This window comes from Podarcis vaucheri, assembly GCF_965113315.1.
Source record: "Podarcis vaucheri genome assembly, chromosome: 3".
NCBI classification, from domain to species: Eukaryota; Metazoa; Chordata; class Lepidosauria; order Squamata; family Lacertidae; genus Podarcis; species Podarcis vaucheri.
In genome coordinates this window covers 3,596,046-3,617,643 of record NC_138761.1, presented here as the reverse complement: position 1 = coordinate 3,617,643, position 21,598 = coordinate 3,596,046, and the positions used below count along the sequence as shown (strand labels likewise).

Here is a 21,598-nt window from a genome sequence, read left to right as displayed (position 1 = left end):
AGATTGGTAAATTGGTAAATACTTCATTCACAGATCAGGTGAATTTGCTTCTCTGTGTGTGTGAGCAAGGAGGGGGCTGGGTGGGATTCGTAAATCATTGAGAGTTTCACATTACCTGCCAATCCCTGATAAATCAGTGTCCCTGTTACTGCCTCTTGGAAATAAATGCCAATTAATTTCGTTAGGGTGAGTTGCTGGCATCGTTTTTCTCCTGCACCTGATGACGCGGATTCAAGTGCACAAAAGCTTATGATGCCATTTTTAAAATAATAATAATGTGTTTGTCTCCAAGGTGCAGCAAGTTTCTTCCTCGATTTTGCTGGCACGTGTCAATGAGAGCTTGTGTGGTAAAGTGGTTAGTGAGCGTCAGACTAGGACCTGAGAGATCAGGGTTCAAGTTCTCACTAGACCATAAAGACCACCGAGTGACCTTGGAGAGTCAACCACCTTCCTAGGGAGTCCGTTCCACCACTGAACAGCTCTCACCACTAGAAGGTTCTCCCTAAGGTTTTAGCTAGGAACATCTTTCTTGTAATTTGGAGAGTCAACCACCTCGTGAAGGAGACTGTTCCACTGTCGATCAGCTCTTAATGTCAGAAAGTTCTTCCTGATATTCAGTCAGAATCTCCTTTCTCATAACTTGAAGCCATTGGTTTGGGTCCTACTCTCCAGAGCAAACAAGCTTGTTCCCTCCTCCATGTGACAGCCCTTGAGGTATTTGAAGAGAGATGTCACCTTGCCGACAAAGGTCTGTATAGTTAAAGCTATGGTTTTCCCAGTAGTGATGTATGGATGTGAGAGCTGGACCATAAAGAAGGCTGATCGCCGAAGAATGGATGCTTTTGAATTATGGTGTTGGAGGAGACTCTTGAGAGTCCCATGGAGTGCAAGAAGATCAAACTTATCCATTCTTAAGGAAATCAGCCCTGAGTGCTCACTGGAAGGACAGATCGTGAAGCTGAGGCTCCAAAACTTTGGCCACCTCAGGAGAAGAGAAGACTCCCTGGAAAAGACCCTGATGTTGGGAAAGATGGAGGGCACAAGGAGAAGGGAACGACGGAGGACGAGATGGTGGGACAGTGTTCTCAAAGCTATGAACATGAGTTTGACCAAACTGCGGGAGGCAGTGGAAGACAGGAGTGCCTGGCGTGCTCTGGTCCAGGGGGTCACAAAGAGGCGGACACGACTAAATGACTAAACAACAACATCAAATCCTATCTCCTCTCAGTCTCCTCTTTTCCAGGCTAAGCATACCCAGCTCCTTCAACCGTTCCTCATCAGGCTTAGTTTCCAGATCCTTGAACAAGCTTGCTCCATCTTTCATGTGACAATAGCCCTTCAGATACTCAAAGATGGGCTAATCATGTCACCTCTTACATCTAACAGAGCCAGGAAGGTGTAGTGGTTAAGAGTGGTGGACTCGTAATCTGGTGAACCGGGTTCGCTTCCCCGCTCCTCCACATGCAGCTGCTGGGTGACCTTGGACCAGTCACACTTCTCTGAAGTCTCTCAGCCCCACTCACCTCACAGAGCGTTTGTTGTGGGAGAGGAAGGGAAAGGAGAATGTTAGCCGCTTTGAGACTCCTGAAGGGGAGTGATAAAGCGGGATATCAAATCCAAACTCTTCTTCTTCTTCTTTCTCATGTGTATATAAGTCAGCCAGTGTGGCATTAACGGTTAGAGTGTGGGACCTGGGAGACCAGGGTTCGATCCCCACTCAGACCTGAAGCTTGGGCAGTCCCTATCTCTTAACCTACCTCGCAGAGTTGTTGTGAGGATAAACGAGGGAGAAGGAGAACCATGCACACCACTTTGGACTCCTTGGAAAGAAAGGTGGCATATAAATGTTACAGATAAACAAATAAAATAGATAACCTGATGGGCAAAGACCCTCCTGGCTTCTAAATCAATAGACGACAGATGGTTGCAAAATAAATGACTACAGCAGCCTTTGTCATCCTGGCACCCTGCAGTTGTCGTGGACTACAACTCCCATCACCCATGCTGGTTGTGGCTGATGGGAGTTGTAGTCCAAAAATGTTCAGAGAGCACTTGGCTATCAGAGGCTGGAAGACAGCATACTGAGCTGAGTCTAACAGTGATGCACAATTTTGTGGGAGTTTTATCAGTGATTTTTTTGCTCCAAGCAAGTAAATAACTCAGTGGTAACAGCGCGGGGCCAGGAAAGACAGTTATTTCCCCATAATATATCCCCAAAGTTATTGCACCTTTGTTATTGTAGCTTAATTGAAATCTGCTTTGGGGGATGGTCTTGGCTAAACAGTGGGCTATAAATAATCACATTCTTTGAATTAATAATAATCTCTTTTGCAGGCTTCCTTTCTGTCTCGGTGCTCAGCGGACCTTACAAACTCCCATCATTTCTGAACGTAAGCAGTTGGGTGCCAGGTGCCCCTAGCTGAATCTTCATCACCCTGTACCTTTGCCGTTCACCTTCCTTCATTTCTGGGGAGCCCTGACTGCTGCTATGTGAAATATGGGGGCTCCCTCTGCATATCTTGAGGAAGCGTTTCGCTGTGGGTGCTTGGCGCAAGACAAACGATTTTTAAAATGCCCAATTTTCCTCGGCGTTTCCTGCCACCTTAAATCTAGGGGGAAACTTCTAATGATCTCACCGCCTGTCAATTTGCCATCTGGTTTGGTTCCATTCCTGTTCTCACATCATTGATCTTATAGCAATCCCCCTCCTATGTTTTATTATTAAAGCTAGAAGGATACATCTGTTTAGGAAAATGCTTTCCTAAACTGGAAGTGACTCCCATACGAGGAAATATTGCGAGGTTTAGGACTGTTCAGTTTAACGAAAAGGCAAGTTAAAGGCGACGTGAGAGAAAGTAGATAGAGGAATGCTTCTCTTTCTCTCTCATAACACAAGATTTTGTGGACATCTGAAAGCTGGAAGATTCAGATCAGAGAAATGAAAGTAAGAACGTGAGAATAGCCTGGTGGATGAGACCAATGGCACATCTAGTCACTAGGATGGCTCACTCGGTAGAGCATGAGACTCGATCTCTGGGTCGCGAATTCAAGTCCTACGCTGGGCAAAAATATTCCTACATTGCAGGGGGTTGGACTAGATGACCATTGGGGTCCCTTCTAACCAGGGGAGTCTTTAGCATATGCACCGCCAGGGTGCGAAGATCCGCCCAGAGCCCCCAAGTCTGACAAGCGCCGCCGTTGTGAACGACAAGCGCCGCAGCTAGTGCGGCACATCTTTGGTAAATGAGTGCACAAATTTGAAAGTCCTTTAGTGAAACAGTAGGTACTGTGGTACCTCGGGTTAAGAACTTAATTCGTTCTGGAGGTCCCTTCTTAACTGCCGGAGCACGATTTCTGTTCTCATCCTGAAGCAAAGTTCTTAACCCGAGATACTATTTCTGGGTTAGCGGAGTCTTTAACCTGAAGCATATGTAACTTGAAGCGTCTGTAACCTGAGGTACCACTGTATACATTTCAGTAATACCTAGGTATATATGTACAGTCATACCTCATGTTATGTTTGCTTCACGTTGCGGGTTTTCAGGTTGTGTCCTGCAGCGACCTGGAAGTACCGGAAAGGGTTACTTCCAGGTTTCGTCGCTCACACATGCACAGACGCGCAAAATGACATCATGCGCATGCGCAGAAGTGGCGAAATGCGACCTGCGCATGCACAGACGCGCAGGCGTGGGTTGCAGGTTGTGAATGGGCCTCCGGAACGGAGGTGAGCTCCCATTGCTCTGTCCCAGCTCCTGCCAACCTAGCAGTTCGAAAGCACACCAGCACAAGTAGATAAATAGGTACCGCTGCAGCGGGAAGGTAAACGGTCTTTCCATGAGCTCTGGTTTCCGTCACTGTGTCCCGTTGCGCCAGAAGCATTTTAGTCATGCTGGACACATGACCCAGAAAGCTGTCTGTGGACAAACGCTGACTCCCTCGGCCTGAAAGCGAGATGAGCACCGCAACCCCATAGTTTGACTGGACTTAACCGTCCAGGGCTCCTTTAGCTTTTACTGAGATATGTCTTAGGATATGTGGACTTTTGGGGCTGATCCAGCAGACTCTCCTTATAAGCTCTCTTTTTTGGAGAATTTTAAAGGTAAAGGGTAAAGGGACCCCTGAGTGTTATGTCCAGTCGCAGACGACTCTGGGGTTGCGGCGCTCATCTTGCTTTACTGGCTGAGGGAGCTGGCGTACAGCTTCCGGGTCATGTGGCCAGCATGACTAAGCCGCTTCTGGCAAACCAGAGCAGCGCATGGAAACACCGTTTACCTTCCCGCCGAAGTGGTACCTATTGATCTACTTGCACTTTGACGTGCTTTCGAACTGCTAGGTTGGCAGGAGCAGGGACCGAGCAACGGGAGCTCACCCCGTGGCGGGGATTCGAACCGCCGACCTTCTGATTGGCAAGCCCTAGGGCTCTGTGGTTTAAACCACAGCACCACCCGTGTCCCCTGGTGAATATTAGGACAAAGCTTTTACTCTTCAAGTCCTGCTCAGCATTTCCATCTCTTTTGTGCTACTTGAGAAGTTGCCGTGTGACCTGCTCGCTTGCCAGTCACCTGGACTCCTCTGGCTACAGCCCGTGTGGTTCTTACCTGCGTCGCCAAAATGCCGTGCCTGAGCCCCGTGTTGTGGGTTCCGGTGCCAACGACGCCGGCGGCTGTCACATCCGAAACGGCTCCTAGACTGAAGGTGGGGAAGAGGGGGGATTGTGAGCTGTAGGCAAGAAGAAAGAGGCTTTCTCTATTGTTTATTCCCCAAGGCGGCTGCTGAGACAATGATATTAGCGAACGTGACGTTTGGCACAAAAGGTAATTAATTGCCACCTGCTCTGGATCCCGAACACGCCAAAATCAAATGAGACACGCATGTCACGGCACATCAAGCCGCAGAACAAGCGCATTGAAATAGGAAGGCGCCTTGGCTGTTGATCTGCATTTCTGAAAATACAGATATTCCTTTGAGATGTGTGCAGCTGAAATAGCACTCCAATGTGCCCCAAATTAGCAGGCAAACCTGCCTTTTCGACATTTCCCCTCCAACGCGAACCTTTCCTTCCAACTAATAGTTTCACCCAAACTCCAGCAGAACAAGAGTCCTGAATTGCAGAGAGCCTGCAATTATTCTGCAGATGGAAGGACAAAAAAGAGGAGTCAATCTTATTAAGCCCTTCTGTGATTAAAAGGCTCCTTTGGCCCCAATGTCAGGGCATCTGAGCAAATTTGCATGCGATGCTGCGAGCCCATCGCCTCCCGCAGGTCACTCCTCAAAAGAACTCATTTGCCACAAAGGCTTCTGAGTGCTGTCTGGGCTAAAGAGAGGGCATCGGGGGTGAAAGATCCCAGCTGGGTCCTTTGACTCACAGCGGCCTTTGCCAACCCGGTGCCCCCCTAAGCGCCGATATTGGGGGCATTTCAGCACGTGCAAAGTTGTCTTACTTACATGGGCAAAGCCAAGCTGTGTTTGCTCAACTCGGTGTTCAAATCAGAGAGAAGGATGCCAGCCTCTGCTGTTACTTGCTTCTTCTCTTTGTCCACCTGCAAGCGACAAGATTGGCTCTTTTATCTGTATCTATATATAATAATGGGATGTGGGTGGCGCTGTGGGTTGAACCACAGAGCCTAGGGCTTGCAGATCAGAAGGTCAGCGGTTCGAATCCCCAGGACGGGGTGAGCTCCCGTTGCTCGGTCCCTGCTCCTGCCAACCTAGCAGTTTGAAAGCACGTCAAAGTGCAAGTAGATAAATAGGTACCACTCCAGCGGGAAGGTAAACGACGTTTCTGTGCGCTGCTTTGGTTCGCCAGAAGCGGCTTAGTCCTGCTGGCCACATTACCTGGAGGCTGTACGCCGGCTCCCAATAAAGCGAGATGAGCGCCGCAACCCCAGAGTCGGCCACGACTGGACCTAATGGTCAGGGGTCCCTTTACCTTTTTTATATATACGGTAATATTTTGTTCTTTTTACCATATAGGAAGTTACATTTGTTACTCAACAATTATATCCCAATTCAACGCAACTAGTGACTTCCTGCTCACCCAGTGTTGACGTTTATAACCTAAATTGCACATAATTGCGGTTTAAGGTTTGTCTTACTTAATTTCATCCTCTCCCAGTATGTCTCCTAACACGTTCTGGAGGTCACCCCAGGGATGAGCTCTGCTCCAAGTCATCTCTCTGGCCAGGTACTGTGAGTTGGAATCTGAGCTATGTGGGTCATGAGAAGGACCCAGAAAGGGAGAATCCTTCTCTCTTACCTTGAGCACCTTGTTCATCCTTCCCATCTCGATCATGTAGTCATCCGTGCAGGCAATGTCCGAGGGGGAATGTCCACCTCCCACCACTTTCACCTTCTTACTCTTCTGTCTGGCCAGATCCAAGATCTGCAGAGAGGGCGACCAGACATTGGTACAGAGGTGACCCCCGAGCTCAAGGAAGTGGAAGCCGTGGTCCTCTGGATGTTGCTGGATTCCAACTCTCAACAGCCCCAGCCAGAATAGCCAATGGTCAGGGATGATGGGAGTTGGAGTCTTGAGGGTCACAGGTTCCACATCCATACCCTGAGGCCTTGAGGTGCACTGATATTCCACCCCCCTTTCCACTTCCCATCCCCTCCATGATCTCTGAAGGCTCATCCTTCACTTGGCGCCCTCAAGATGTTTCGAACTCAACTCCCACAAGTCCAGCCAGCATATATAGATGTAGAATGAACAGGGGGCAGGAGGATGGGGACCAGCCTAGAATGAGTTGGCCCCACCCACCATGGGCCTCCCACTTTCTGCTGCACCAGCCCCCACTGGCAAAGCCACTTCCGAGCTGGAGAGGAGGTGGGGTTGCGGGCTTCACGCCCCCTCCACGTATGTGGGGGCTGGCCTCAGCCTCCGCGTGATTGAAAGAATCCCCGGCCGCATCATCCCCTGGCCAGCCAATCGGCTGGCCTGGGGGGCGTGGCCTGCGCTATTTAGCACTGGCACGGCTGGGGGTCTCCCTCTTTTGACCGCTTCAGCTGCTCCGGTTTCCCACCCTCACGCCCATTAGGTTTTTCTTTCCGACATTGCTATGGACCTTGGCTGGTTGGCGTTGAGGAGCCTGGTAGGAATTTTTTCCACTTTGCAAATTGGCTCCAGCCACTTGGTTTTCCACCTACCTCGTAGCAAATCGCCACTGCATTGGCAGTTAGGCATTGGTAAGGGTATTGTTATGTAGATGAGAGGGGGGAGGAAGCGTCATCACCTCCCCCGCATATTGAAGGGTATTCTGGTAAAGGATTCCGGGGGGCATGGCCCTGTCCGAAGCCTATGGAGGTGAGGGCCTAAGCCACGCCCCCTATCGGTGACCCCGGGGTTTCCTAGTTGATGTGCATCAGCAGGACTCCCCTTACTGGTGGTTAACCCTTCCTGGACTTCAAGCGGATGGGCTGAAGTTGGATATAGTCGGTTAGGACCAATGCCTAAGCCAATACTGCTCATTACCTGCAACCAATAAAGTTGTGGCCATTTTTAGCCCATTAACCTAAATAATTGTGTCATGTGTCTTTATTTCCACTGGGGGGAGGCGGGAACTCACCACGCAACGATGCCCCCTCGGATGAACCCAAGTTAAAAACAAGTGTTTGCATATTCAAGTCAGAAAGGCCCCGTTTCAAAATCCTCGATGTCACGCCGATTGAACTAATGGAGATTATTCAGATGAGATTTCAATTGTGCATGGTTTTCTGGTGCTCACGTTGGGTAAATTGTAGGGAAAAACAAAGGCCTTGGCCGAAATCATTGTTCTTTTTTTACTAGCTCTATCATTTTGGAGTCATATCTCAGAGATATGTTGTTGACTTCTTTTCCCATGTGACTTTAACCCTTGCTGACCCTGGCTCCCCACTGAGCTTGTGGCTATGGCATCCTTCTCCTGGTCTTCCAAGACCATAAAGATGGAAGGCTAGAAGGGTGAACTTTGTTTGTCTGTCCTACACCTGATATCTAGGGAAAGTTGGGAAAGTCACACTGACTGGAACCTCCCTCCACTTACCTCCTTGATCTCATCCACCGTTGTTGGCTGAAAATACATCTCCGGGGAGGAGCCATAAGTCTTAGCCCAGTTCTGGAATCTGACACCACTTTGGCCATGGACCTAACGCCCAGAGACACAAAACAAATACCATTGTTATAAGAAGTTCAGGTCTCAAATATATAAACTAAATGTTCACAAATTTACAAGGCAAACACATAAGTATGTAGACCGCGTGTCTGAAATAGCACAGGAGAACAATCCTGAAACCATTTTGACTCTCCCAAATTGACTTCAAATGTTTCTCTGCAAGGAGGAAGGAAATGGGAAAGCCTCTCCATTGTCTTTTGCTTACCTGTCTTAAGGGCGTATCTGTGTATGAATAGGGTGAGCCTGTGACCTGGGTTCAGGAACTAAAGTATTTACCATCACAAACGAATGGCCAGGCTGCCCAGGTAATGCAATCAGTGACCATTATCAGGTACCCCGAGAGGCAGGATTTCTGCGGTAGACCGTCTCCTCTGCTGTAGACTGCCTCCTTCTGGAATGTATGTATGATGTTTTGGGAGGTGGTCTTGGGCTACGAGACGCGGGTGGCGCTGTGGGTTAAACCACAGAGCCTAGGACTTGCCAATCAGAAGGTCGGCGGTTTGAATCACTGCGAGGGGGTGAGCTGCCGTTGCTCAGTCCCTGCTCCTGCCAAACTAGCAGTTCGAAAGCACGTCAAAGTGCAAGTAGATAAATAGGTACTGCTCCGGCGGGAAGGTAAACGGTGTTTCCATGCGCTGCTCTGGTTCGCCAGAAGCGGCTTAATCATGCTGGGTACGCCGGCTCCCTCGGCCAATAAAGCGAGATGAGTGCCCCAACCCCAGAGTCGGCCACAACTGGACCTAATGGTCAGGGGTCCCTTTACCTTTACCCTTTACCTTGGGCTACAGGGTGGGCAGTTTTAAAAGTTTAAATAAGGGCTTGCACACCATTGTTCTGGGTTCCTCCTTCCTACTGCGTGTGGTGAGTGAGGACCCTGTTGCAACAGTTAATAAAGATCAGGCTTACTAGCTGCTTTGCTTCTCAGTATTCTCTGGTTGGCTTCTGTTATCATAGAATCATAGAATCATAGAGTTGGAAGAGACCACAAGGGCCATCGAGTCCAACCCCCTGCCAAGCAGGAAACACCATCAGAGCACTCCTGACATATGGTTGTCAAGCCTCTGCTTAAAGACCTCCAAAGTAGGAGACTCCACCACACTCCTTGGCAGCAAATTCCACTGTCAAACAGCTCTTACTGTCAGGAAGTTCTTCCTAATGTTTAGGTGGAATCTTCTTTCTTGTAGTTTGGATCCATTGCTCCGTGTCCGCTTCTCTGGAGCAGCAGAAAACAACCTTTCTCCCTCCTCTATGTGACATCCTTTTATATATTTGAACATGGCTATCATATCACCCCTTAACCTCCTCTTCTCCAGGCTAAACATGCCCAGCTCCCTTAGCCGTTCCTCATAAGGCATCGTTTCCAGGCCTTTGACCATTTTGGTTGCCCTCCTCTGGACACGTTCCAGTTTGTCAGTGTCCTTCTTGAACTGTGGTGCCCAGAACTGGACACAGTACTCCAGGTGAGGTCTGACCAGAGCAGAATACAGTGGCACTATTACTTCCCTTGATCTAGATGCTATACTCCTATTGATGCAGCCCAGAATTGCATTGGCTTTTTTAGCTGCTGTAATTGCATTGGCTTTTTTAGCTGTTATTTTCTCCTACCGATAGGGAACCCACTTAAGGACTCTATACGGGCTCTTGGATACCCCCATAAGGGAAAAGGAGCAGATTTTGCTTACATCACCATTCAGGATGGTTTCAGCGCTGGGACATCCTCATGGACACCTATTGCCCATTATATGGCCACATACGGACATCCCTTGCCCTTTTATTGCTGATGGTCTTGCTGATGATATTGCTCCAAGGTGTGGATTTCTTCCACCAGAAAGTACTGGGCAGGCATTTACATCGGGTGAAGTGAAAAACCCTTTGACGTTCAGGTGCCGAAATCCCAAGGGAGCAGAAAAGACAATTTATGTACACGACCATGGCTGCGCAGATGTTATTAGCCCAGAGATGGAAAGAAGATGCAGTCCCGGCCAGAGAAGAATGGCAGATCAGGTTGATGGATTATGCCGAAACGGCTAAAATGACCGGAAGAATCAGAAGTCAGGAAGACCAAAATTTTATAACTTATCTTAAAATCCATTGTAAACAGCTGAAATCGTAAATTGGATTGGAATATCACTTGTAGTTTAATGTGAATTTTGGACACAATGGAGAGGTAAAAGATTTGGATTATCATAAAAGACGTGGGAGGAAATGATTCACAATAGGACCCACAAAGGGAGGGAGGAAGCTCTGGAATCTTGTTTTTATGTTGCATGTTGGATATGTAAGATAAGTTGGAGTACTTGTTATTAAATATACCAAGAAAAAAGCACACCAAGAACTCAGGCCAATGTAAGTTTCAATAGTGGGAGTGGTCCCTAATCACAAATCAACAGTCAATAGTAACAAAAACTAATCCATTCAAAAGTATGCATTCTGACAAGGATTACAAACTCAAATAGAGGTTACAAACTCTAACAGAGATTACAAACTCAAACTCATAAAGATATGTATAACACAATAATTCGTTACAGAATTAGGGTTAAGAGTTTATGTGTAGAGGTAAGTTAATGTTAGTCCAGACTCAGATTTGGCATGGAAGGCTTAGTTTCAATCATTGAACAGAAGTCAGAAGTCAAATTCGACGTAAAGGTCTCAGTTTTAAACATAGAGCAGATGTCAGAATTATGGATTAGAAACCAGGACAGGGCCCTGTTTCGATGTATTCACCTTCATCAGCCAATTTTTGTAAGTTTGAAGACTTTCAGATAAATACATCCTGTTATTTTCTACGTTTCTCAGGGGTAACAACTATGTGTGGGTAGATCAACGTGTATCTTGAGCTTTTCTGTGTGTTTACTTAAGACCATGACCCCTACGGGTCTGAATAGCTATCAGGATTATACATCATTTCTTTAAGACCTCAAATTAAACTGCAACTGAACTTTAGAACTCTATGCCGTTGAGAAGATCTAGGGGGTCTCATCTACCCCTTTAAGTGCATATAAAAGGTAACAGGCTCACTTCCAAATTGAAAACACACAGAAAAGCTTTTGAATGGATTAGTTTTTGTTACTATTGACTATTGATTTGTGATTAGGGACCACTCCCACTATCGAAACTTATATTGGCCTGAGTTCTTGGTGTGCTTTTTCTTGGCATGTTGGATATGTGACTGTAACGTTTTAATCAGAAAAACTAAATAAATACATTTTATTAAAAAAATTCTAGACAGCAGAGACATCACCTTGCCAACAAAGGTCCGTCTAGTTTAAGCTCTGGTTTTCCCAGTAGTGATGTATGGAAGTGAGAGCTGGACCATCAAGAAGGCTGATCGCCGAAGAATGGATGCTTTTGAATTCTGGTGCTGGAGGAGACTCTTGAGAGTCCCATGGACTGCAAGAAGATCCAACCTCTCCATTCTTAGGGAAATCAGCCCTGAGTACTCACTGGAAGGACAGATCCTGAAGCTGAGGCTCCAAGACGTTGGCCACCTCAGGAGAAGAGAAGACTCCCTGGAAAAGACCCTGATGTTGGGAAAGATGGAGGGCGCAAGGAGAAGGGGACGACAGAAGACGAGATGGTGGGACAGTGTTCTCGAAGCTACCAGCATGAGTTTGACCAAATTGCGGGAGGCAGTGGAAGACAGGAATGCCTGGTGTGCTCTGGTCCATGGGGTCACGAAGAGTCGGACATGACTAAACGACTAAACGACAACAACATTTTTAAAAATAAAACCCTTTCACATTTGCACTGCTTTTGGCGACAGCCGTTCCAAGCCAACTTTAGGGAACAGTTTTGTTCTGTGCACTCCACTCCCATGGTTTAATGGAGAGCTGCGACTCCTGAATTGCAGGGGGGTTGGACTAGATGACCCTCAGGTGTCCCTCCCAACGCTACGATTCTCTGATTCTAAGTGCATGGATGGCCTTTTAAGCCACCGTGTCTGGTTCTCCCTCTGCTCCCCGCACCCACCAGCTTCAAAATGAAGAACAAGATCCATTCCAGGATACACACACACACACACACACACACACATATATTAAAAAAGAGAGTTTTCTTACCATTGTGTTTGTGGCTTCTTTGAATATCCAAAGGAAAGCTTAGCAGGAGACTGAGGGTCTTCCTCCGAGACAAGGCGGGTGTGGTCTACAGCAGATCTCAGGAGAACAGCTGCTGGAATTGGGATAAGGCAAGGAGGGCCACTTTCCAGGGAAAAAAGGGTTAATGAGTAACCTCTGCAAGGCTGGCTTGTGGTTAATTTGAGACAGTTTGAGATAGTTGACAGACAACAGGTAGAGATTCTTTAAAGCAAACTTTAATGATGATCCTGGCAATTCGTGCTGAAGGAAGGATGAGGCGTAGCAGAGGAAACTTGACATGTATCAGGGAAGGGCCCCAAAACAAGGGGGTTTCTAAACTGGGTCTGGGGTAGGTTCTGCCATTGATCAAGGGAAGTCACAAAGGTAAAGGGACCCCTGATCGTTCGGTCCAGTCGTGACCGACTCTGGGATTGCGACACTCATCTCGCTTTATTGGCCGATTTAGCCGGCGTACAGCTTCCAGGTCATGTGGCCAGCATGACTAAGCCACTTCTGGTGAACACTTCTGGTGAAACGCCTTTTACCTTCCTGCTGGAGCTGTACCTATTTATCTACTTGCACTTAGACGTGCTTTCGAACTGCTAGGTTGGCAGGAGCAGGGACCGAGCAACGGGAGCTCACCCCATCGCGGGGATTCGAACCGCCAACCTTCTGATCGGCAAGCCCTAGGCTCTGTGGTTTAACCCACAGCACCACCCGAGTCCCTAAGGGAAGTAATAATCCCACCCTATTCTGCCTTGGTCAGACCACACCTGGAATCCAGTGTCCAGTTCCGGGCCCCACAATTTAAGAAGGATAGTGACAAGCTGGAGAATGCACAGAGGAGGGGAACCGTAGATGATGAGGGGTCTAGAAACCAAGCCTGATGAGGAATGGTTGAAGGAGCTGGGTATGTTTAGCCTGGAAAAGAAGAGACTGAGAGGAGATAGGGGAGCCATCTTCAAATATCTCAAGGGCTGCCCCATGGAATATGGAGCATGCTTGTTTTCTCCTGCTCCGGAGGGTAGGACTCGAACCCATGTCTTCAAGTAATAATAAAGGAGATTCCAACTAAACATCAGAAAGAGCCCTTTGATGCTGAAACAGACTCCCTCGGAAGGTGCTGGACTCTCCTTCCTTGGGGGTTTTTAAGCAGAGGATGGACGGCCACCTGTCATGGATGCTTTAGTTGAGATTTCTGCATTGCAGAGTTTTGGACTAGATGACCCTTGGGGTCCTTTCCATCTTTACAGATCTATGATTCTATAGCAAAGTCCTTGCCAGGTTCAACTTAAAAATACCAGATTGTTGGTATTTGTGAAATCAAAAGTTGGCAGAGCCCATTGGTTCCAGAACCAGCAACTCCAGGGAAGGAGGCAGCTTCCGGAATGACGCCCAGATAGTTTCTGGGCACCCACTCTGGGGCTTTCGCCAAGAAATGATATGTTGTCTCTGGAATGAAAGGGTCAGCCCAGTCCCCTTCTGCACCAAACACTGTCCCCGTATCTCTCTCTCCCATCTGCTGAGCTGGAGATCTTCCTTCCGATGTCCTTGCTTTTCGAACCTTCTCAAACTGCGACTCCATCCCTTTCCCCTCTTCATCTGTTTCCTGCTGACACACCTCCTTGGCTGAAAGTCGGGCGAGCAGAACAAACGAGCCTGGATAGCGTTCTAGGAAGGACAGCAAGCTTTCTAAATCCAGAGAGCCGCATTCTGGTTGACCGCGAGATCGCCTTACCCGTTACATGCCCACGTGGCCATATCAATCTATGGAAGGGGCACTGTTAAAAAGTACCACATAATTCCACATTCTGCGGCAGCATCTGCACTGCGGAACTCCCTGCCTATGGAAATCAGGCAGGCGCCTTCACTGTATTGTATCCGGCAGATGCAAACATAGCCTATCCTGCCCAGATATATAGAATGTGGGTGGGTGTTTTAATCTCCATAAATTAAGCTCCATCTGGTACGCAGGCTGAGACCCTATCTTCCCGCAGACTGTCTCGCCAGAGTGGTGCATGCTCTGGTTATCTCCGCTTGGACTACTGCAATGTGCTCTATGTGGGGCTACCTTTAAAGGTGACCCAGAAACTACAACTAATCCAGAATGTAGCAGCCAGACTGAGGACTGGGAGTGGCCGCCGAGACCATATAACACCGGTCTTGAAAGACCTGCATTGGCTCCCAGTACGTTTCCGAGCACAATTCAAAGTGTTGGTGCTGATCTTTAAAGCCCTAAACAGCCTCAGTCCAGTATACCTGAAGGAGCGTCTCCACCCCCATTGTTCAGCCCGGATGCTGAGATCCAGCGCCGAGGGCCTTCTGGAGGTTCCCTCACTGCGAGAAGACAAGCTACAGGGAACCAGACAGAGGGCCTTTTCGGTGGTGGCACCGGCCCTGTGGAACACCCTCCCACCAGATGTCAAAGAGATAAACAACTACCAGACTTTTAGAAGACATCTGAAGGCAGCCCTGTTTAGGGAAGCTTTTAATGTTTAACAGACCACTGTATTTTAATACTTTGTTGGAAGCCGCCCAGAGTGGCTGGGGAAGCGGGCGGGGTATAAATAATAAATTCTTCTTCTTCTTCTTCTTCTTCTTCTTCTTCTTCTTCTTCTTCTTCTTCTTCTTCTTCTCCCCCTCCTCCTCCTCTGTTTATTGCTTCCCCCCTTGCTTCCCCCCCTAAAAATTACTGTTAATTGTTTTAGTGACCAGTTTATCATCTTTCTTTTCTTTTTTTGTAAACTGCTTTGAGAGTTTCATTTTATTTTACAATCAAGCCGTGTACAATTTTTTAAAATAAATAACTTTCCAGGGGCAGCTTGCTAGCAGTTGACAGGACCAGAGGAAAAAGTTTCAAGGAGGGAAACTTTTTCAAGCCCTAACTGGTGATGTTGAGGTTTGGACCTAAGACCTTCTGAGTGCAAGGCAAATTATCTCCCCTGAGCCACACCCTTTCCCCATTAGCCTGCGGGAGCAGACATTTTCCTATAGGTGCTTCATTCCGAACATTCAATCACCTCCTGCCCACTTTCTGCAGAAGAGAAGTTTCGGATGGCTTCTTGGAACCAACAGCTGCTCTTTCTCATGTTGTTTGCAGCCTTGCTCTTTGTATATTTGGGTTCCTCCTCCCTTAAAATGTAAAGGGACTCCTGACCATTAGGTCCAGTTGTGGATGACTTTGAGGTTGCGGTGCTCATCTCGCTTTATTGGCCAAGGGAGCCGGCGTACAACTTCCAGGTCATGTGGCCAGCATGACGAAGCCGCTTCTGGCACACGGAAACACTGTTTACCTTCCCGCCGGAGCGGTACCTATTTATATACTTGGACTTTGATGTGCTTTTGAACTGCTAGGTTGGCAGGAGCAGGGACCGAGCAACGTGAGCTCACCCCGTCGTGGGGATTTGAACTGCCCACCTTCTGATCGGCAAGCCCTAGGCTCTGTGGTTTAACCCACAGCGCCACCCACGTCCCTTCCTCCTCCCTTACTGTTGCTTTTATTGCTGTTCTAACTGGTGCAAACCACCATGGGACTTGGGCGAATGAATAGCACCACAACGGTACTTCAAATCAATAAATAGTAGTGTCTGCATCGGTGGGGCAGGCATCCCCTCCCCAAATCTTAAATCCCAGACTCTTAAGAAGCAGACGGGAAAATGGTTTTGTCCCCTTTCTCCAGCTGCAGGCCAAAGTTCAGCTAAGATAATTGTCCTGTTAATCACAGAATGGTTAACATGCGGCAGCCAATAAGTTAACTATTGCCTGGATTGGTTCAGAGTCCCCATAAATTCCCCAAAACGCTTCTGGGCACATTTGAGTATTTTCTTTTTGTTACGGCTAAAATCTGGGTGCGGGGTTACTCTGCCACCCAGCTCATCGGACTAAGTCCGTGGGTTCCTGCGGAAGAAAATGAGCTCAGCCGGACACAGGAGCAAACTGCAGAAGATCCAAGTTTATTGCGCAACAGGTTCAAGGCGAGATTGAACCCAGAGAAAGGGGTGACATGAACTTTTGAAATTTCCCTCCATATCCCAGAATACAGTGCATGAAACGTCACGAATACATTATGGGAAGGTTGGGTTTCACAAGTTACATCATGAATATACTTTACACGTCATGAATACATTATGAAAAGGTGGGATTACATTAATTAGCATTTTCGGATGAGGGAGGGGGGATATGCGGAGCGGCAAATATACATAGATACACATTTATTGAGTACCGGTGGTGGCAAGACAATGGGTCAGAGATATGCATCGTCTGCCACCTAATATTGCCTAAAGGGAAGGTTTGGCGAATTAAGAAGTTCCTGCGTACGTGACCTGCCGCTTTGGGGATTATGGAAGTAGGGATAGCATCATGGAGTCCACGGGGAACTGAGTTGAATGACACTGAGAGCGAAGAAATCGGAGTTACGGTTGATTTTATATCAATTTCTAAAGATTTCAATTATTTCAAACCCCTTCTGTACTATAGGGCAAAAGCAGAAACAGAATGGATACATTGTAACAGGAGGTCCCTGGTTTCGGATCCACTGTTCTCGCCGTGGGGGGCCGTCAGCAGCTTGTCAGGGGTGAAATGAGGCGTGCAGGAGCTCCCTGAGCTAGCTTCTGCAGGACGAATGCATGGCTGTGATTGGCTAAAGCGGGGCCATAGGAATAAGCGGGGCCTCGGATGTTCCTAGAAGGAAGGGGGAAAGGAGCCCCCCCCCTTCCTTTCCGTATCAGTCCCCCATTCGGAGATAGATTTGCATTAAAGTTCTGTAAGAACTTGCAAATCTTTTCTCCGCACCCTAAATCTCGGTGAATGGGATGTGTGGCTTTATGCAAACCTGAAAGGGACTTGCAAGCCATGCCTCTTACGGTCATTTGCAAGTATAGCAGTGCAGGTAGCTGCATATAGGGTATTATATAAAGAACACCTCTTGTATTTTGTTGCTAAATTACTTGTGGCATTCTCAATAGTGTTTTATGCTTTACACCTAGCAGGAAGGTCTAATTGACTGAAAAATGCAGTTGGTGTTTTGTCCTTCGCCATTTTTGTGTATTTCTCAGGTGTCAAGCTAGCTCTTCTGTGGTCTCACACTGACATAGTGCTACAGCAACACATCCTGTCTGTTGAATCCCCTCGGGGCTTTCATTTAACCATGTTGCCTGGCATTCACCATAGCTGGCACAGGTTTGGGCATCTCGTGAGGGAGATTTCTTCGCCTTGGCCTTTAGCTATGGGATTCCATTATAGGCTGTGGTTTTGCACGCATGGGGGTTGCTCACTTGCACTTAAAGGACCAAAAGGCTAATTGCAGCCTGGATACACGTGCCCAATTCAAACTGAGTCCAATTTGAATTTATCTTGCCCCATGGTTCTCAACTCTTCAAACCAATCTGTTAAAAGAAAACCATTCTTAACAAGGGCAGTTGTCCAAATAAGTCAATTTAACTCTATAAGGGATCATTCCTGCTAAACCAAAGCATATGCACCTTCATGTACCTGGTGTTTTATGGATCCAGAAGCTTGTCCTTGGCAAAACGAGGTTTAACACATTTTAAAATGGATAGGGAAAGTTGGCAGGGTGCCAGGTGGAACAATTAAATGTGGTTATAAGTTGATCTAAACATTGGACTACACAATAGTGTGAGCTATTAGAAAGTATAAAATGCATGAGAATTCTCCATTGGTGTGTAAGCAATAAGACATTAAACATAAAAACAATTACACACAAAAATTGCCCCCCTTTGTGGAAATCACACTGTCAGACACATTTCAACATTCTTACATAATAACACATAATACAAAACAAACTAATTAAATATCAGTTACATATCTTGACACAATTGTGATCTTTTATGCATGTATCTTTTGAATCCTGGAGCACAGTCTTAAGGTTCAAAAGTGAGAAAATGTCCTTGCAATTCAACTCCTCCCCTTAGCCATGAGGGGTTGTTGCTGCTTTTCATCCTTGCACATCTGTAGAAGTGATATCCTGTAAGGGGCAGGGTTTTGGGGCTTAAAGACAGTTAGAAAAGGGAGGGGGCAAAAGGCGAAAAGGATGTCCTTCGGTTTCTGTTGGAAGTTGCAAATAATAAAATCTTAGTGGATTAAACATTTTATTCATTATCACATTTCCATATAATTACTGTTATTATCTGCTAAGTTTGTTTGCTTTCCTTCACTTAATTTTTGTTGTTGTTGTTCTTTTCATATTATAAAATAAAAAATTACTCCACATGTATAGAAAGAGAACTGTAAAAAATACAAAGGTTAAAAAATAAAAAAGAAAGCAAAAAATTAGATTACCAGTTAGATGAAAATGGACTTGACACAAAGACATCAGATTCAGAAAATAACTATTATTAAATAGTACAAAGATATTATCAAAACCACACATATTACTACTGGACTGAAAAAAAATGGAAAAACAATGAGGAAAACTTAAAATTCACCATGTGCTATTCAATAAAAGAACTTCATGAGACTGACTTTCAACATGTGATGAACATGTCCCCCAAAGTAAAACACAAACACACAAAAATGAGCTATGAGGAACCAAAATAAATAAATGCTAAGACACACAATTAATAAGTAACCTGAAGTAATCTGTTTTGGCATTCTAACATCCCAAATGAAAATAAAAGTGTTTCTTGATGTGACATCAGCTGTAATGTTAATAGCGGAATACTGGGAAATGAGTTAATACCAATAAAATGAATGGCAATTTAAAGTTGTGCAGGTACCTTGCACTAGCCAAAATGACAGAATTAGTAAGAAATGCTCAGGCCAAAGGTAAACAAGTACCATTCCACAAACAATGTTTGGTTGTGCTTCGATTAACTTCATAGACATCATGGAGAAACTGATTAAATAAATGAAAACAGATTATTTGTAACTTTAAAAAATGTCAAAGGCACAAAGAGATAGAGGTCACTAATACAGCAGGGATTCAGACTTGTTTCACAGAACAGAAAGAAAGTTGCTGTGGGAGGAAAAGGGACAAACACTTTGTTATCGGGGTTCACATATCCTGTTAAAAGGGAAAATTATTTCATGTGAGAAGCCTGTCAGGAAATGCTGTTCCTAAAATTCCCAATCAGGGGGGAATGCTTTGATATTTACCTGTGAAAAGAATTTTGCATGTTAAGATTTGGAACCTGGAAAGCTCTTGACTTTTGATGGGCTAGTTTTTTTTTTTTTGTAGCCTTTTGTCTTAAGTAGCCCCTGGAGCAAAGACAGATTAAGGGTGATTTCCCTCAATGGTTCTGACTTTTCTTTTACATTTGGAAGAAACCTCCTCTCCCTCCTTACAGTCCCCCCCCCCCGTCCTCTCTCTCTCTCTTCTTTAGCTGATCTAGCCTCTGTGCATGTGCAGAGTTCATGTCTCAGCAAACCTTTTGTACTATTGAAAATGTTGCATCCTTTGGCTAAATTAACATTTGAATAAGGGAAGGGAAGGGTATGGAGTAGATTTTGAAAACAGGGTTTGATTTTAAACAAAAAAGAGAAACTCAGCAATTTAAGTATTTACCAAAGCTAGCGATTTCGGCCCAAGCAAACGGGACTGCTTCCTTTATGTACAGGAAAGGGCTAATATCCCTCTGGCCATTCGCGGAACAATCAACCGCTCTCTTATTTATGAGTAAAAAATGGCCAGAGAGTTAGAATTCATAGGAATTTTTTTTTTTTAAACATTCTCAGTCATTTCGGCCTTACCATTTGCAGACAAATGGATTGGTCAAGGCTAATTCTACTTGATTATCCATTTGTATGTGCTTAAACTTTGAGTAGACTTTTAAGTCTGATTTTTGTAAATAATAGACAAAATGATAAACACTGTAATCACTTAAATGCTTGATATCACCAGTTCTGCTTCAAACATCATGGCTTTCACCTCTCATCACACCTTTTAAAAAACAAAGAGCCAACCTGGGCTGAATTTCAACTCATCAGCCACAAATTGGGAAAGTTGAAAGGGACCTGGGGTCATCTAGTCCAACCCTAAAATACAGGGTTCATAGCAAGATTTGTACTACTAGAAACACACACATACCTATAGAAATTATCTTTAAAGGAAGATTGAAGTTAACATTTTTCCTAAGATAGGGAGAGGATCTTTTATAAAGCAAAGTTAATTCAATTGATATAACCACTCACAAATAATTACAACAGCCATAGATTTGACAATTTTGTTGAACTTGCAGAGCAATAGTAAGCCTAATCTATGCCCCCCCTTGCAGTTTCCTTTAAAGGAAGCTTACTCAGGAGTAAATTTACCTGGCACAGAATAAGAAGGAGAAGGAGGGAAAAAAAAAACCCTGAAAGAGACAGAATGAAACAAGGGGGGGCATTTTCTAAGAAAAGAGGCCAGGAAGTCTTATAGAGACTGATATCAGGAGCCTTACAATAACTCTTCTGTCCAACCAAATCAAAGTTAAAACTGGACTCAGATATTTTCTTAGAAGGAACACCATACTTTCATAGGCATATGCTTAATGAAATACATACACTGCATTTTAGCTTGAGAGCAATTGGCTCAACTAGGCTTTTGCAGCAGAAACATTAGGTTATCAGCACCTTCCAAAATAAGACTGTAGACTCGCAATCTCAAAAGTTGGGGCAAAGCAAGAGGTGGGGTAAACATTTGCACACTTCATTCTCATTTTCTCTTATTTAGGACTGCTAAGATCCAGCATGACTTCCTTAGATTTAAATTTTGAAGCAAGCTTGCAGTTTAAACTATGCACACTTAAGAAAGGCAGTCTGCCAGAGACAGAAGGAACAGACAACACACATAACGGACAACATGTAAACATACATATTCTCATATATGTATTAACAGACAACACACATAACAGACAACATGTAAACATATATATTCTCATCCTTTAGTTGGTTATTGCAAGGAGATGGGCCACTACCTTTGGCTTCATTAAGTGAAATTAGTAGGAAGGTCCCACATGGTTTTATGAGCCTCCTTGCCTCTTCAAACACACCACCAGGTAATCAGACTGGTAGGGCTCACAACGCTTGGTTGACTGGGTACCCCTTTATAGATGCATGCGTTGCTGTTGTTGCTTTTTTGCTTTTTCCTTTTTTTTTTTGGGGGGTGTCTGGGATAGAGAAGGGGAAAAAAGAGGGGTTGATTAGGATTGGTATGTCTAGGGGTTTGGTACGCTTAGTACAGGGACGTATAGTAAAGAGGAGAAGGGGCTTCTAGTTGCCTGGTAACTTCCTTAGTGGGTTTTAGAGAGCTCTAGCTATCCGGTTCCTTGCGTTCCCTTTCCTATTTCCTTATTTCCTATTTCCTTATTTCCTTATTTCCTTATTTCCTATAACCTGGGGTCTCTTTCCACTCTGCCGGTCCTGCCCAATTCCTCA

The 21,598-nt window shown here is 45.7% G+C and overlaps 1 protein-coding gene across 1 annotated transcript in view; it reads right to left on the bottom strand.

Moving 5' to 3' along the window:
* Positions 1-12,477, bottom strand: part of LOC309529500 (L-gulonolactone oxidase) — a 58,480-nt gene extending 46,003 nt beyond the window's left edge. Inside the window, exons 1-5 of the mRNA XM_082217778.1 lie at positions 12,209-12,477; positions 8,022-8,123; positions 6,257-6,382; positions 5,446-5,540; positions 4,599-4,689 (exon numbers count right to left, since the gene is read on the bottom strand). Coding sequence (XP_082073904.1) covers positions 4,599-4,689; positions 5,446-5,540; positions 6,257-6,382; positions 8,022-8,123; positions 12,209-12,211 — 417 coding nt within the window. The 5' untranslated portion in view covers positions 12,212-12,477. The remainder of the gene's footprint in view (positions 1-4,598; positions 4,690-5,445; positions 5,541-6,256; positions 6,383-8,021; positions 8,124-12,208) is intronic.
* Between the last annotated feature and the right edge of the window lie 9,121 nt (positions 12,478-21,598).